This window comes from Typopeltis vanoorti, chromosome 7 (genome assembly GCF_054136105.1).
Source record: "Typopeltis vanoorti isolate ZY-2024b chromosome 7, IOZ_Tvanoo_1.0, whole genome shotgun sequence".
Lineage (NCBI taxonomy): Eukaryota > Metazoa > Arthropoda > Arachnida > Uropygi > Thelyphonidae > Typopeltis > Typopeltis vanoorti.
In genome coordinates this window covers 141393820-141413200 of record NC_143555.1, presented here as the reverse complement: position 1 = coordinate 141413200, position 19381 = coordinate 141393820, and the positions used below count along the sequence as shown (strand labels likewise).

At 34.9% G+C, this 19381-nt stretch overlaps 1 protein-coding gene across 2 annotated transcripts in view; it reads right to left on the bottom strand.

The window, feature by feature from the left end:
• LOC150105134 (AP-5 complex subunit zeta-1-like) overlaps positions 1-19381 on the bottom strand; it is a 220029-nt gene that overhangs the window by 37350 nt on the left and 163298 nt on the right. For both annotated transcript variants that reach the window (XM_090396170.1, XM_090396169.1), the window contains exon 13: positions 9964-10086. In XM_090396170.1, coding sequence (XP_090252296.1) covers positions 9964-10086 — 123 coding nt within the window. The remainder of the gene's footprint in view (positions 1-9963; positions 10087-19381) is intronic.

The following is a 19381-nucleotide window of genomic DNA, read 5'->3' as shown; positions in this document are numbered from 1 at the left end:
AATCTCACCAGGAATACTTTGTGGGGGCAATGCTTACAAAGTCACCTGCAGTCGGAAACAACTGAAAGGAAAAACCAGTTCAAATTTACTTCCTCCCTTAACTGGACAGACACTCCTTTTCTTATATCAAAAATACAAACAACTTTATATCTAAAATTAAAAATTTGAGGATTCACTCCACAGATTTACTAGTAAGTTTTGATATAACTTCACTTTTTACAAATGTTCCTCTAGCTGACACCCTAGATTTATCATCTAAGTTTCCATTAGCCTTTCCAGACCTCTTCAATTTCATCATGAATTCTAGATATTTCAGCTGAAATGAAAAGCTTTATTGAGTTCTCCAATATCTCCCATTCTTGCTAACTTCTATTTAGAACTAGAAGAGAAAATTTTAATGATTAATCCAAAACTTTTGATATGGCTCCATTACATGGATGATGCCTTTTGCTGTGCGGAATAATTCATGTGAACAACTGGACATTTTTTTACAAAAAATTAATAACCTTCATTGCAGAATCAATTTCACCACAGAACTAATCAAACAGAACTATATCTTTCCTTGATGTTCTATAAAGAGAGAATTGGGTGCTCTTTATCAACATCTGTTTTTTGCAAACCTTCCTTTTTGGGTCAATATAATCATCAGACTTCAGCTCACCATCCCTCACAAAAATATGGCATTATTAAATACCTTCTTTCCAGAAGGTATTTAATACTCATATTATCTGTTCTTCATCTGATCAACTTCAGAAAGAAATTTCTACAATTAAAGAAACTGCCATTCTCAACGGTTACAACTCCAGAATAACAGAAAAGATACATTCATATTTCCGAATTTAGGGACACAAAACACACATGTTGAAATGATTATTTTACTTATTATTAATAAAATAACACTTGACGTTTCGACCCATGTATTGAGGTTATCATCAGAAGGATACATGTGTATAGGAAACCAAGCTTTCTCTTTATTTTATTTTTTTTTTATCACTAGAGGTCAGGCTAAGAAAAAGATTAATTAACAGTGTAGACTTAATTTACCTTTATAGAGGGTAAGAGCATGTAGATTGGTTTCCTATACACATGTATCCTTCTGATGATGACCTCAATACAGGGGTCGAAATGTCGAGTGTTATTTTATTAATAATAAGTAAAATAATCATTTCAACATATGTGTTTTGTGTCCCTAAATTCGGAAATATGAATGCTAATCACCATGTAATCTTAAAAGAAAGAAACAGAAAAGATAATCAAACATTTTCCTATGTCCTCTATTAGAAGAGAAGACTTGCACAGAATTGCCATCCCATACATTAAAGGCAGTTTAGAATGCATTTCTTGCACCTTAAAGAAGTTTAATATTTCCACAACCTTCAAGGCTATAAATTCAATAGCTCATCCAAATTCAATCTCTATTGCTACCTGGACTATTCAGTTCCATACAACTGCAAGTTATTCTACTTTGGACAAACAGACTGATCTGTTTCTTATGTCTTTCTGAATACCAATCCTACATTTCCTACAAGAAATGTAAAAAAATTGGGTTTTGCAGAACATGGGGTTACTGATACTAGCAACAGGATCTTTTGGAGTGATGCCAAATTATTATATAAACATACCAATAAACATCGGCGTCTCTTTATAGAAAGTTCCGAAGTACTTTGGCATCTCCCAAATCTCAACCTTAACAATGAACTCTCTATGCCATAAATCTGGGAAATTATTATTAAGAACTATACTGTTTAATTATATAAGTTTTTATTACATGTAACATATATGTTGCAATTTTTTTATTTATTTATTATTATTATTTTTTTTTATAATCATGTGCACATGCTTCAATTTATCCTAATAGTAGTGCTCTTGTACCTGGCTGTCCTGCAACTACATATAAGGAGAGATTCCATTCTCCATATACCTTCATTGTTACTGAATTTTTTTATTTCTATTTTACACTGACGTTATCCACAATATGTGAATCAAAATCTCTAATTAATCCATCTTAATTAAATATTTCAACTGTGTTTACATGCTACTTATTCAGAATATTAGAACATCAATACAGCAACTACACTTAGCTTTCTTGCAATACACAGAGAATACTGCAGAGGCCAATTGATATTGCAGCCAATACTAGCAGATATAAAATCACATCAATGTTAAATATAATACTCAGCACCAGAATGTTTTGCTTTTAAGCATCACACTCCTGCTGCACAGCACAAATAATAATTATACATCCACTCCATTACCCAAGAAGACAACTCCACTAGCAAAGCATTTCACTCTGAACTACTATTACTTACTCTTGAATAATTTTCATCTAATAACTGTCTGATATTAGAATTAAACAAGTACCACACAGTTGATGTCGACAGAGTGCATGACATTTACAGGAAATATACTAGGTAAAAATAGTACAGTTAAAATAATGATTACACAAATAAAACATTAAGTATAGAAATAAAAGAAAGAACAATAAAATACAATATTTATAATTAAAAATATAATTAAAAAGAAAAGGTATGACATACTCATCATGAAAGTCTAACCAAGTGGAAAATAAACTTCCAACATCTTTCTCTAAATCCAGAGTAAATTAATAATAAGATGGTACACCTTTTGGCAACTCATATAAGTAAATATGACCTCTCCATTGCTTCTGCCTTAGTATCACCACTTCTGGGTCTGCCTCCCACTGGCAAGACCTCGATAAAGGTTGAAACCGGTCTGGGTAGTGGCCCTTCCCTTAATGCATAGCATTATCCGCAAGGAAATGTGCTTTGCATTATGGGAGATACTGAGAAAAGGAGTGATGAGAGCTTGGTCCACCTTTACTACGAGTTGCCTCAGTCCTGAAGATATACTTCAGGCACAAACTTTGTTTGCCTACACTTGGGTAAAGGATTAAACTAAATTTATTATACTCATCATAGAAAAAGGAGAACAAGAGAAGCAGAGAGTTCATCAGTTCAGAATTTATTTGACATCAATGCAAACTATACTGCATCACCATCCTGAGCAACAAATACAAGATTTTATGTTCAGGAAAGGATGATAAGGGAAAAGGAGTAGTTATAGTATTCGACATAAAATATGAGGATAATCTTCTTGAATGGCAAGCATTATCAAGTAGAGTGATGTGGGAAAATATTGTATAAGAATGATGACGTAGACATCACAACTTAATGTGTGCCTATGGTTCCACAAAAGATTCTACTAGGAAGAAGTGGAGGAATTTCACAAATCATTAGAGAAGACAGCTGGTACAGAAAAAAAGGTAAAACTGATCCTTGTTAGAGATCTAAACAGCATAGTAAGAAATTATTATTATTATTATTCAGGCCTCCATGGAGTCAAAAGACTCATCGTGGGAGGTCCTTCCTAGGAAATACAAAGTCTATCAAGACTCATTGTGGGAGGTCCCTCCTAGGAAACACAAAGTCTATTGGACGGTAATCTGTTGGTTTTGGGTCCTTAACATAGCTTTGGAAAGGCAACAATAATTGTCTTTTGCTATGATTCCAGAAATCATCCTCACAGAAAATTTTGTTGAATTTTCTGTGAGGATGATTACTACAGTTAACAATTAATACAGTTGATTCATGGAGAATAGTGAGAGATGTTTAACCACCTTATAATGGGTCTCATCTGGTCCTATAGATGAGACCCATTATAAGATCCTATATGAGACCAATTGTGAGATGGGTCTTTTGAGATTGTTCTGGAAGATTCTGGAACTTTGTTCACTTTGAACAATCTTCGATTGTTCAAAGTGAACATAATTTGATGATCTAATTCTAAGCTGTAAAAGGATATTGTGATGTTATGGCAAAATGCCCCCTTTAACATATCTGTATTGCAGCCATTCTGTTGAAAGATCAAAGTGAGGTAAGCGGAATATCAGCCCTTCATTTTCCAGATTGAGTGCAAGCACATTTAAAAACAATTAATACGTTGACTACCAACTATGATATGTAGTTGGTAGTCTATATTAGGATGCCAACTGCAAGTTAATGTCCCCTTTGATGCTTTCTTTAATGTTACTTTCTCAGCATATGAGAGTTTTCCATTAGATACTATTGTTGTAATGTTATACTTCCTCTCTGCCTACCTGATATAGTAGGTTTTCTCACTCTTGATCTTTTGAATCTTCTTTTCATCCTTCTACCTTTGACATCCAGAAAATGCCAAATGTTCTCAAGTGGCACATACAGGTGTTTTGCAGTTACAATATTTATTCTCACGCATTTTACTGCCAGATGTTACGAAACATTAAAATATTGTTATGCTCACACTGCCAACATCTGCCAGTCTGAGCATAACAATATTTCTGGCATTTAAAGCAGCATGGAAGGGGTTTGCAATATAGAACATAAAGTAACAGAGATAACATGCGTCACTGAATACATTGGAGGTTTAGACAATGTTATATGAAGGATTATATTCCATAGGACATCATCCCCATGTATGAGAACTTTTTTTATGGCTATCAATCCTTGATCTTTTAATTCTGAGCAAATCTCCTCATTGTGAACATCAAGGAGGTCTCACTCTGATATTATTACTCCTCAAAAAAAAAAGTTCAGTTTTGTGGGAGTTACTGTGATTCTGTGACCCCTTCCCCCTTTCCATGATTGTTTCTGAGAGAGGATGATTTGAGAATAAGTACACCCATCATGACAAAGCAGTGTGAGACTACCAGGGTTCCCCTTTACAGAAGTCCATGAGTCATACAAAATGGCAAACATAATGGCAGGGAACTACATCTTGGTGAAAGTGGTCTGGAAAATAGGGAAGTAAAAGACTCAGGAGAATTAGAGTGAAGAAAATGGAAAGCAGTATGCAAAAAAGGAAGAATGAAAAGGCACCAGTACTGTCACTGGGTAGACCCTCCATTACATTCCCCACATGGCAGGGTATCAGATAAACACATGATTTTTTCTTGTATTTACAAATATTCAGCTAACTAAAAAAATAAAAACTTACACTTATTATTACACCAAGTACTAGGTACTAATTATTGTAATATTTCTTCTTCTTCTCTTCTGTCTAAGACGGGCTGAGTCTTCTCTTGAGACTCAGCCCGTCTTAGTCTTAAGTCTTGAGATCTTGCTCAAGACTTAAAGATCTTGAGCAAGATCTTTAAGTCTTCTCTATTCCTTGCTGTTCGAAAAAGTTCCTTATATGTTCTGCATCCCGAGATGTTCTTTATTAATTTCAGCCAGGTAATTCTTGGTCTTCCGGGTCTTCTTTTTTCAGTTGGAAAAGTATTGATTAGGATGTTAGGAAGTCTGTCTGCATCCATGCGTACAGTGTGTCCAAACCATCTCAGTTGTTGTTTTCTAATTTTTTCTATTATTGTCTTTTTATACAATAGTTCTTGTCTGACTGTGATGTTTGTTTTCTTTTCTATCCAACTTGTTCTATTTATTTTTCTTAAGCATTTCATTTCAAATGCCAGCAGTTTTATCTCCTCTCTTTTTTTAACTGTCCACACTTCTGCTCTATAGATGACTGTTGGTATAATTATTGCTTCATATAATTTGATTTTGGCTTGCTTAAATATCTTGTTTGTTTTCCAGATTTTCTGTAATTTTCCCATGGTGGTCCATCCTATCGCTATTCCGTGTTTGATTGTTTTGAGTTCATCTATTGTTTCTGTTAGTTTTGATCCAAGGTATACGAAGTTGTCTACTTGTTCTATTTGTTCTCCGTTTAGGGTGGCTGAGATGGTAGTTCCGTTCCTCCCTATTTTCATCACTTTTGTCTTTTGTATATTTATTGTCATGTCATATGTTTTACAGGTTTCGTTTAGTTTGTTGATCAACTTGTGTAGTTCATTTGGGGTTCTTGCAAGAAGGACGAGATCATCTGCATATTTGATATTATTTATGTTTAAATCATTGACATTGATTCCAGGCTCATTGTCTATTGCCTTCTTTACAACTTCTTTGTTGAATAGGCATGGGGATAATGGGGATTTTGATATTATCGAAAGCTTGTTTAAAGTCCACAAAACAACAATATAGTTCTTTATGGTCTTCCCAGCTGAGCTCTGCTAGTTGGTGCAATGTGAAATTTGGTCTATTGTTGAATAGTTTCCTCGGAAACCAGTTTGTTCTATGCCTATCATTTCTTCATAGGTGTTTTTTAATCTATTTTGTATAATTCTTATGAATATTTTATAGGTGTGAGGGAGTAAATTGATTGGTCTGTAATTTCTGCAGTCTCTTTTGTCTCCTTTCTTGTATATTGGGATGATCTTTCCAGTTCTCCGGTCATCTGGGATCTCTCCTGTTTGTAGTATTTTATTGAATAGGGTTGTTAAATATTCTATTGATATGCCGCCTCCATATGACCACAGTTCAGTAGGGATAGTATCAATGCCTGGTGCTTTATTGTTTTTCATCTGTTTTATTGCGTATCTAACTTCTTCTTGTAAAATTTTTTGGGGATCATTATTTTCTTCTATTGTTAGCATTGTAGTTTTGTTTCCTTACTAGAAGATAGTCTTAAAATGGTTTGACCAGATTTTTCTTATATATTCAATATTCCCGGTTTCAGTCATCTTGTTATTTATCATTGTTACTGCTTTTTCTGAGAATTCCTTTGTAATTTCTCTTTACAGTATGATGGAAGACTTTTAGGTTTTTTTGTTGGTATGCTTCTTGACATTTCTTAGCTTTTTCTTCTAACCATTTTTTCTTTGACTTTTTTGCATAGGTTATCAACTTTATTTTTTAGTGCTCTGTATTTTTCTCTATTTTCTTCATTGTTTTGTTGGTTGTTTACAAGTATCTTGGCCTCTCTTTTCTCTTCTATGGTAGCTATGATTTCTTTGGTTATCCACTGATTGTTTATTTTGGGTTTGGAACCTAGAGTGTCTTTTGCAATTGATAACACTATTTCTTTTCCTTCTTCCCAGTATTTTCCGCTGTTCTGGAAGATGGAGGGTTTTAATTTCAAGCACATCTGTTCTAAAAATTGACTTCTGCTTGAGCTATCTTTTAGTTTTGATAGGTTGATGTTTTCTTCTTTTCTGATATTGTTTTTCCTGTTGAATTTTATCTTCACTTTGGCAGTTAATATTTCGTGGTCAGTGCCAAAATGAAAACTTCTTAATGTTCGTACATTATTTACTGATCTGTTCCATTGTTTGTTTATGATGATATAGTCTATGCAGTTCTTTATATTACCATCTGGGGATGTACATGTACTTTATTATTAGGGCTTTGATAGAACAATGTGTTTGTAATCATTAGATTGTTTGCTTTACAGAAGTGGAGTAATTGTTCTCCTCTGTCGTTAAGCTCTCCGTATCCAAATTTCCCCATCACATATTTTTTGTCTGCTGTGAACTGTCCTATTTTAGCATTAAAATCTCCCATCACTATCATGAGTTCTCTATTTTTGGGATTATCTATTTCCTGTTGTAGTTATTCATAGAAATTTTCTATTTCTTCCACTGAATGGTTACTGTCTGGTGTATATATTTGGATTATTTTAATTGTTTGACCTTTTTCTTTTGCTTGAAGTGTGGCTGTGATTATTCTAGGAGACACTGGGTTTATTTCAATTACTGAGTATGTAAGTTTCTTTTCAATTAATAATGCAACTCCTTCTCTGTGTATGTTATCTTTTCTTCCTGAGAAGTACAGTCTTCCTTCTGGTAAATCCATGAATCCATCACTGCACCAATGTGTCTCTGATAAACCTAAAATACTTCATTTCAGTCTTTTTAAATTTTCCTGGACTAATTGCAATTTTCCAGGTCGGTATAGTGATCTTATGTTGAGGGTGGCTACATGTTTCACATCCTTGGCTGACCACATTGCTGATTTCTCACCTACTCTATGTGGTCTTTGAGTAGGCGCGTCGGTTGTCCCATACACAGTAGCACTATCTCGGTTTGTAGACTTTCTTCTGCTCATGAAAGTTACTGGCATAATAATGAAGCCAGCTTGCCATGCCTCTACTATATCCTTTGGTCCACAGCTCTTTATTCTTTATTCAGAGCAACCCATTTGGGTTTCCCCCATTTGCCACCCGGGGGACGTGCCTGGTAGGAGTGTGGTCTTCCCCCCATTGTAATATTACTAATATACAATAATAAGTAATTACTAATATTATACTAATAAGTTGTTTTTATGTGTTTACTTAATATTTACTAGAAAAAATAAAGTCTGAACACCTTTTTGCTCTGTACAGAATTAAAATTAAAAATTAGTATGAAATTAAAAGTTGCACTCGCAAAGCTTATATAAGCAATACAAAGATCTGATGTATACTGTAATGGCCTCAACATTAGTCATATGAACACAACAGCTGTATTTATTACAAATAAAGTATAAGTATAAAACAAAAATTCTCAATTAGATTTATTTGACATGTAGTTGTTATGTTAAGATGAAAAGCCAAAAGGCTATTTTTTTCTGGCGAGGTTGATATAAGTTAAGGGGATAAAAATCCCTTATTGTTTTTTCAGCCAGTAAGCGAAACTAAGATCGAACACTACGATCTGTAACGTTTCATGCCGACGAACTGTCAGCGTATCCAAGCGTAAGTGACCACTTGGTAGTGCCACACCACGGCAACTCGTTGCAAAGGTGAAGCAAGCTTCCTCACTGTTCTTGATATTTTCTCATAATGTAAAACACAGCTCTTAAGAGATGTAGTACTGTTTTACATTATGAGGAGAGGTCACTACCCAGACCGGTTTCAACCTTTTTTGAGGTCTCATCAGTGAGTAGCTAGACCTAGTTAATATCAGAGTTTAAGTGAAGAAAACTTACATACTTTTGCTAAACGATTGACCGAAAGGTGTGTCACTATATTACATTATAACATAGTATAACTAAGATGAAAAGCCAAAAGGCTATTTTTTTCTGGCGAGGTTGATATAAGTTAAGGGGATAAAAATCCCTTATTGTTTTTTCAGCCAGTAAGCGAAACTAAGATCGAACACTACGATCTGTAACGTTCCAAGTGGTCACTTACGCTTGGATACGCTGACAGTTCGTCGGCATGAAACGTTACAGATCGTAGTGTTCGATCTTAGTTTCGCTTACTGGCTGAAAAAACAATAAGGGATTTTTATCCCCTTAACTTATATCAACCTCGCCAGAAAAAAATAGCCTTTTGGCTTTTCATCTTAGTTATACTATGTTATAATGTAATATAGTGACACACCTTTCGGTCAATCGTTTAGCAAAAGTATGTAAGTTTTCTTCACTTAAACTCTGATATTAACTAGGTCTAGCTACTCACTGATGAGACCTCAAAAAAGGTTGAAACCGGTCTGGGTAGTGACCTCTCCTCATAATGTAAAACAGTACTACATCTCTTAAGAGCTGTGTTTTACATTATGAGAAAATATCAAGAACAGTGAGGAAGCTTGCTTCACCTTTGCAACGAGTAGCTTGCTTCACCTTTGCAACGAGTTGCCGTGGTGTGGCACTACCAAGTGGTCACTTACGCTTGGATACGCTGACAGTTCGTCGGCATGAAACGTTACAGATCGTAGTGTTCGATCTTAGTTTCGCTTACTGGCTGAAAAAACAATAAGGGATTTTTATCCCCTTAACTTATGTAGTTGTTATCTTTAAGGAGCAATTATTTTTGCAATGAATTTCAAGAGCAAAATTTTTAGTATATGAACATTAGTTTGTTGAATCCACGTGATTTCTATATATAATATTCATGCATTCAGGAGATAACTGGGGCTATGCAATTTACATTCCAAGCATTTTTTTTCCAACCTGTTATTTACATTTTGGGAACACAGCTATTATATATATATACTTATATTTCATATCTGTAAGCAACCTGTTATGATACAAATTTTTTCTTTTTTCGATTTTAAATAAAAACAAAAAAACACTTCAGATATGAAATGCATATTGCATTTTAATGCATGTCCAAATTATTAAATATGAAAATTCTAAATAAATAAATTACCTATGCACTTCTTCCTTGTATCCCATTACTGGAAATATAAGGGACACCCTTTCTAGTAAAGCAGGAAAAAGCGATGCAGTCACAGATATATCAGCATACTGAAGAAATGTATCAAAGTAGCACCTAAAATGTAAATTTTTTTTTTTTTTAAATTAGAAAGGAACTTTTGAGAAGTGCCTGTCCCATATGAAAGAAACATGGTCAAAAAGATCATGATAAAATTTAATCTTTGAAATTCATCACATTATTTTTTTCTTTGTATTCTAGGATGAAGTCAAGTTTATCAAAGAGAAAATTTTGATAATGCATGAATAAAATTCTATTAGTTACCTGAAAACTGTTGATAAAATTGCTGATAAAAATGTTTTGATAAACAAATAATTAATTTCTAATGCAGAATAAACACAGGTGAGAAAGACTTTAAATGAATTCTTTGATACGTATTTTTAGAACATAATTATACAGATATGCTCTGCTGATTAAAGGTGAGATAAAGTGATGCAATTTCATTAACTTTGCTTTGTATGTGTGTGTGTGTGTGTGTACACGCACATACATACAGGGTGTTCGGGATAAATTTGACATATTTATAATTAATTATATTTTTCCGTAAGTTACATGTATTAACACACACTTCTCTTCATTTAAAAGTTTGGACCCTTCTTCATTCATATACAAGATGTCAGAAAGGATGGATAGCTGGAACCCACCTGAATCATGGAAGAGAATAACTTGTATCATGATGATTCGTGCCCGCCATCAAAATAAGGATATTACGACTGCTGCCCAATGCTCCCTGAATACAGTAAAAACAATCAGGCATGAACTAGAGACTTGCAATGGTGACTACGAGGATGTAGCAAGAAGAAAGATCCCTAGCAGACGATCTGATTGCGTTCGTACAGCAGAATTCCTCGCAAATCTGCAGGAACAAGTGTTGAAGAACCCTGGCATTGGAATTCGGGCTTTGTTCGTGGAGTTGCTAACTGTAGTCAAGCCCTGGATAACAAGGGTAGCCAATGGTAGGCCGTATGTATGGCAGCAGGATTCGGCCCCTTGCCACACCTCTGGGAAAAGTCAAAAATGGTTGTCTGAAAATTTCTACGACTTCACCAGTCCAAATGTTTGGCCTCCAAACTCCCCAGACCTTAACCCCATGGATTATTTTGTATGGGGCACAGTTGAAAAAGACACCAATCGCACTTCCAGTAATACAAAAGCCCAGTTAATGGATAAAATTAAAACAGTTTTTGCGGCCCTTCCCAGGGAGACTGTAGCATCAGCTTGTTCGAGGTTCCGAAGCAGAATTGAAGCTGTGATCGATGCTAATGGTGGTTATTTTGAGTAAATCTTGTTGATAGTATTGTAATTAACTCTGCCTGTAATGTTTTTTTGTCAATTCATTAAATTTAATAGATACAAAGAAGATTTTCTTTTTCCTTACGAAACTGTCAAATTTATCCCGAACACCCTGTATATGTATGAAGGGGAGGGATACAGATACGTTCTGCTGGTTAATAAAGTGATGCAATTTCATTAACTTTGCTTTGTGTGTGTGTATACACACACACACACATGTATGAAGGGGAGGGGGGGGGGGGAAGCTGAAAAGTTCTGATAAACACCAAGAACAGAAAGGACTGGTTTATGCAACAAGGGAAAATACTTTTTTCTCAGAGGACTGCAAATGATGCAGCAGCACTGTAACAAGTGTATAACACTTCATGGGGAATATGTAGAATAATGTGTTTACATGGTTCTACCTCAATTCCTTCATGGCGATTATCACAACTTTTCAGCACATCCTCATATGTATACTTTTTTTTATGTGGCTCCCACCCATGAAAGGTTTTCTGTGTAATCCTATGGTATACTGGTACATTAATTTTTTATTTTTGCATTTTCTATTTATTTTTATATAGTCCAGAAACTATGTTCCAGTGTACAAACATGTAACTTTTTCAAGCCACTTCAAGCTTGTGAGGAGGTGGTCTCATACTCAACACATCCATGCTATACCTTATTTTAATAATGTCTGAATTTTATTCATAACGGATAACTGGCTAAAATCAATGTGAAAAAAAAACATAAAAACATTTTACAATTATTTTTATTTTTAGAATCAAATTAAAGGAGGCTATTAATAACATTCTACAGAATAATCCACTTTTTGAAATTTAATTGAAATTTTGAATCCTGCCTTCTTTGAACAGAACACAATGGTGGTACTCACAAAGTCAACCACATGGGCATCGACCAGTGCGACTAGGCAAGCACAGAGAAAATCATGTGCCATTAACAATGTAGACTTTTCAAAAATGGTTCAATGTCACAAGTATAATACGTATACATGACGAAAGACACCGAACAGGAAACAAGGGAAAGCATGGATTTGTAGGCAGTGCAATATTTTATTAGACTACATTTTGTTAATGAATGCAAAACAGACTGAAGAAATGAAAGCTAGCATAAATGAAAGGTATGGAAATGGAACGAAAGCTAGCAAGACTAGTGAGTTAGTGAGTGAAAGAATGCAAGAATGTAGAAGCAAAAGTAAGTGACAAGGAAGCAAAAGGAAACATAAATGAGGAAATGGAAGTAAGGTATGGCAGGACGAGAGGTAGTGAGACTATGGGAGTAAGAGAGCAAAACTGTTAAAATGCAAGACTTGATGCAAGAATTAGAATGCAAGATGAAACAGTTATTCAAAATGAAAAATGAAATGAGGAATATTATTATTATTATTATTATGGTGACTTCCATGCAGTTAAAAGACTCATCGTGGGAGGCCCACTCAACCAGCAACATGTCTATCATAATGAGATTTGAAGTTATTTACACTATCTGCATTCACGATGCACTCTGCAATGCATTCCACTCTCTAACAACTCTCCATGTAAAAAATCTACTCCTCACACCCTTCTTCACTACATCTTTATACAACTTCCAGGGATGTCCTCTCATTCTTCCCATTTTAACATGCACTCTTTTTATAACTTCTTCTGTATTAATCTGATAGAATCCCTTAACTAACTTGAAGGTCTCCATCATATCTCGTCATTTCCTCTTATCCATCAACCTCTGTAATCCACATTCTCTCAAACATACTTCCTAACCAACACCAGAGTCCTGATATCAGGACTTTGGTTATTTGCCTTTGGATCTTCTCTATTTTTTTCACATCACAATGAAAACTAGATGACCAAATCTAAGCACAATACTCCATATGTGGTTTGACCAATGACCTTCACATAGAGCTAGTACCACCCTTTATCTCTACATATCAATGTACTTTGTATAGTTGCAGCAATACGATGCATGATCTTCAACACTTGTGATGTGCCCTCAGAACTTCAGTCCACTATCTACTATCACTCCAAGATCCCGAATTTCATTCACTTCCTGAAGTACAGCTTCGCCAATACAGTACGTACCCTTTTATTTCTATATCCCAAAGTAACTCCTTGCACTTATTAACATTAAAACTGCAGCCCAACTCATTTGTCCAAGCTAAAAGTCTATTCAAATCTTCCTGCAGAGAATAAACATCAGCACTACTCCTGATAATTCTACCTAACTTTGCATCATCGTTAACAAATAAGTTAAACAGTTGATACCCAAGAACAGACCTCTGAGGCATGCCAATGGTCACTTTCCATTTCTGAGACACTGCTCCATCATACACAACTTGCTGGTGTCATTCAGTGAGCCAATCTCCGATTCATCTAACCAATATACTATCTTGAAAGTTTATTTTTCACTTGGTTAGAATATAATAAATTTAGTTTAATCCTTTATCCAAGTGTGAGCACACAAAGTTTGTGCCTGAAAGTATCTTCAGGACTGGGGTAAGGTGTTACAACACCAGGACGACTCCTTGCAAAGGTGGAGCAAGCTACCGATACTCCTATCTCAGCATCTCCCATAATGCAAAACACATCTCCTATATAATGTTATGCATTAAGGGAAGGGCCACTACCCAGACTAGTTTCGACCTTTATTGAGGTCTCTTCAGTGGGAGCCAGGTCTAAGTATCTCCCATAATGCAAAACACATCTCCTTGCGGGTATGTCTAATGTTATGCATTAAGGGAAGGGCCACTACCCAGACTAGTTTTGACCTTTATTGAGGTCTCTTCAGTGGGAGCTAGGTATCTCCACTTGGGCCTGGCTCCCACAGACTAGTTTCGACCTTTATTGAGGTCTCTTCAGTGGGAGCCAGGTCTAAGTATCTCCCATAATGCAAAACACATCTCCTTGCTGGTATGTCTAATGTTATGCATTAAGGGAAGGGCCACTACCCAGACTAGTTTTGACCTTTATTGAGGTCTCTTCAGTGGGAGCTAGGTATCTCCACTTGGGCCTGGCTCCCACTGAAAAGACCTCAATAAAGGTCGAAACTAGTCTGGGTAGTGGCCCTTCCCTTAATGCATAACATTAGACATATCCGCAAGGAGATGTATTTTGCATTATGGGAGATACTGAGATAGGAGTGTTGGTATCTTGCTCCACCTTTGCAAGGAGTCGCCCCTGGTGTTGTACCACCTTAACCCAGTCCTGAAGATACTTTCGGGTGCAAACTTGGTTTGCTCACACTTGGATAAAGGATTAAACTAAATTTATTACAATATACTATCTATTCCTATCATCTGCTGCTTGTACACCAACTTATCATGTGGTAATCTATCGAATGCTTTTGCAAAGTTCGAAAATATCACTGTATGTGGTTTTCCCTTATCCAACACATTCGTCACCTTATCATAAAACATAAACAGATTGCTAAAAGAAGACCTGCCCTTCACAAACCCATGCTGACCATCATAGAGAATCTTATGTTCATCAATACAATCCTGTATTATATTTGTAACCAATTTTTAAAATTTGCTCACGAATGCAGATATACTGCAGATACACTATGCAGATATTCATTTCTGGCCTTACAACTATGCCTTCTCTATAATAATATACCCTATTCCTCCTATGGGTTTAAATTTGGAAGAAGGCTAGTTCAGAAGCCTTAAGGTAGCAGCCTTACCACTGAACTATTCCATCATCAGGCTAGTCCCCTGACATGGAGAACATAATCCTACTTGTAAGCTGACAGAAAAAGATAATTGGATTGAATCTACGGGAAAGGACCCTGGAATTGAAAATGTAAAACAAAAATGGAAATGACAAAATATAATACACATAGCAAACTGGAATGTAAGAGGAATAGCATATAAAGAAATAGAATTAGACCAGTTATTAAATGAAAGAAATTTTAAAATAGCAGTAATTACTGAAACAAAAAAGAAATTAAAAGGAACTATGAGAACCGAAAATTTTAATGTGATATACAGTGGAGTCGAAGCGACCAAAGAGCACAAGTAGGAGTAATGATTTGGATTCATAACTCCCTTTTAAAACAGTTAAAACATTATAAATTATGGAATGAAAAAATAATAGAAGCTAGAATAAAATAGATAGAGGCTAGAAATACACTTTTATTAATACAGACCAGTATTTTACAAATAAACATTTATTAAAACCTACCAGTTTCGCCAGCAAACTGTCTGGCTTTTTCAAGGTATTACGGAGATATGAAAGTAAATGCAAATTAAAAGGAACTTAAAAAACGTTGTAAACCAAACTAGTATCTATGGTTACACGTTTCGCGTGACAGAGATGGCTTATTGTTCTTATTCATTATCACGCATGCGCGTTTGTTGTAGACTTGCAATGTGATTACTGGCCAGCTGCAGTTCAGATTGACTGAGAGAGAGGATCAAGTTTTTCCACGAACTGTTGAGAATTATACCCTGATTTCTGTTGAGGTTTCCGCCGGTTATTAGTACTATTGTGGCTTCCTTAAAAACACGATGCCTGTAGTCATCATCGAGATATGGCATGGAGCTGTTTTGCCAATCTATCGTGTGGTTAGACGTGCAGAAATGATGTGCTAAGCCGGAAGAAATGCTTCTGTTGTGGTTTACGTCACCAACATGTTCTTTTTGTCTAATTTCTAAACTTCGTGAAGTTTGTCCAATGTAGGCAAGACCACAGGAGCAGGGAATGTAATATACTCCTGGATATTTGTAGAAAGGAACTTTATCTTTTGGAGATCCTAAAACTTGTCTGATGTTGGTGGTTGGTTTGAAGACCACTCTGATGTTGTTGGCTCTTAGTATTCTTGCTATTTGATAAGAAATTGACTTGATGAAAGGTATCACTACAGTAGAAACGTGCTGACGGTGGGATTCTTCTTGTCTGGGGTTGTCATTGTATAGATATTTTTTGATGATGTTTTGAGGGTATCCATTTTGTGATAATGTGTTGGCTATTAGTGAGAGTTCATTCTGTGTATCCTCCTCTTCTGATATACCTTGAATAGATAGAGGCTATTTAACAATAATTGGTTTATATGCTCCAGAAGAAGGAAGAGAACAGGATAATAGTGATTTTTATAATCAGCTACAAAACATATATAATAAAATAAATAAAAATGATTACGTAATTTTAGCAGGAGACTTAAATGCAAGAATTGGAAACACGAAAATTAATAATAATATAGGAATACATGGAGAACATACTCTAAACAGGAATGGTAAAAAATTGATTGACTTTGTAGTTTATAATAATAAAAATAATGAATTCCTTCTATAAACATAAAGACATACATAAATATACTTAGGCAGCAAGAGGATGGAAATCAATATTAGATTACTTCATATTAAATGAAAAGATATCAAAATTTTCACTAGATGTTAGAGTTCACGGAGGATATGAAATAAGTAGTGACCACTTCCTTGTTAAAATAAAATTAAGATTACCACCTAAATGGCGACAAGTAACAAGAACAGAAAGAAAAATTGAAACATTTGTTTATAAAACTAGGCTATTGAATGGCACAAATGTACAATGGCTATATGAACAAAGAATTAACCAATATCTAGATAAAATAAAACAAAATGAAGAAATAGAAATAGCCATTGTACATTTGTGCCATTCAATAGTCTAGTTTTATAAACAAATGTTTCAATATTAAAAAAAACGATACTAAATGCAGCAGCAAATGAAAGCTTAGGAAAGACCAAAAAATTCAATAAAAGGAAAAAACTGAAGATCTGGGATGATACAACCAAAGAAATAATCGAAAAGAAAAAAAGAGGCCTATCACAAATGGTTAAGCAGTAAAAGATTAGAAGATGAAATAGAATATTAAAGAATAAGAGCCATAACTAAAAGAGAAGTCAGAAAAAGACATAGAGAATCATGGAACAAATTTGTTTCTAATTTAGAACATGATTTATATAAAATAAGACCCAATGTATATAAGATTTTGAAACACTTAAATGCAGATACCAAAGAAAACATAAAAATAAACACTTAATTGAAATTAGAAGAATTTCTAAATTACTACACAGAACTGTGGACATACAAATATTTTAAAAAAGACAACTGGCAAACAATTAACAAAAATGAAAAGGAAATAACTAAAGAACAATTAGAAATCAGCCTGAAAGAAACAAGAAACGGAAAATCACCTGGAGAAGATAAGCTAGGCTCAGAACTATATAAATACACAGGAACAAGATTCAAAGAAAGACTCTTATTATTTTTAAATAAAATTTACTCAACTGGTATCATCCCAGTAGAATGAAAAAAAGCAATTGTGATTGCTATCTTTAAAAAAGGTAATAGAGATGAGCCTAAAACTACAGAGATATCAGTATACTAAATTCCTGTTACAGAATATATAGCAGAATCTTAAATTGCAAACTAATGAAATATTCCGAAAACTTTATTTTAGAAGTACAGAATGGATTTAGAAAAGGACGATCACGTACAGACCCGGCCTTTTGCCTAAAATTAATAATAGAGAAAAGAAGAGAATACAATTTAGAAACACTTATTGCATTTATTGACTTTGAAAAAGCATTTCACAAAGTTAAAAGAAACATTATTTAACATATTAAAAGAAAGACAAATACCAAATAATATACTAAAAGTTATCACAAGTATATATGAAAATAATCAAATACAAATAAGATTAAATCACGAGCTATCATATACAAAAGAGATAAACCAAGGGGTCCGACAGGGATGTCCCCTCTAAGCAACTCTTTTTAATATCTACTTAAATGAAATAATAATAAAATGGAATAAAAATTTCCATCAAGGAATTAAACTTTCTCCTACAGTAAACTTAAACACTCTCCTCTTTGCTGATGACCAAATAATAATTACAAATTCTGAAGATTATTATTATTATTATTATTAAACAAGACCTCATGGAGTCAGAGACTCATCTAGGAGGTCCTTTTATCTCACACACATCTCATCATACCGGGTCTTAAACACATTCAAACTCCTTGCAGACACCACACTCTCAGGCAAGGCATTCCAATCATTCACAACTCTGCACGAAAAAAACCTGCCTCTCACTCCCCTACTCACACCCTCTTTATACAGTTTCCAGGGATGACCTCTGGTTCTCCCCTGATCTCCCACTATTCGCTGTAGAACTTCTCCACCATTGATCCTATAGCAACCCCTTACCAACTTGTAGGTCTCTATCATATCTCCCCTCTTCCTTCTCTCCACTAGTCTCTGCAAATTACATCTTTTCAATCTTTCCTCATACTCGACATTCCAGAGGTCAGAAACTACCTTAGTCAGTCGCCTTTGGACCCTTTCCAACATCTCTTCATCCTTCTGAAAATCAGGTGACCAAATCTGGGCACAATAGTCCATGTGTGGCCTAATCAAAGCCTTATACAATGGAACAAGAATCTCCCTACTTCTACACGTCAGTGTCCTCCTCATCATTCCCAGAAGTCTTTGTGTTGTCTTCACAATTTTGGCGATGTGACCCCTAAATTTTAGATCCTTATCCACTATCACTCCCAGATCTCTTATTTCCTCTACTTCCAACAATATATTCTTACCAAGCATCAATTCTGCATCCCATCTTTGTTTTCCAAATTTTAAAACCTTACATTTTGCAACATTGAACTCACATCCCCATTTGCTTGCCCAATCACTCAATTTATTCAAGTCTTCTTGCAAGGCTACAACATCTTCACTACTCTTTATGGTTCGTCCCAACTTTGCATCATCTGCAAACAACTGAATATCTCCATCCAAATCTTCACCAATATCATTAATATACAAGTTAAATAGTAATGGCCCTAAAACAGATCCCTGAAGCACTCCACTAGTGACTTTCCTTTTCCTGGATATTGCACCCCCATACACAACTTGTTGATACCTATCAGATAGCCAGTCTCCAATCCAATGCACTAATCTAATATCCAACCCCATCTGCTCTAGTTTGACTGTCAACTTATCATGAGGCACTCTATCAAAAGCTTTTGCGAAATCCAAGTATATTACTGTGTATCCTTCTCCTCTGTCCAAGGAAGCAGTCACTTTAT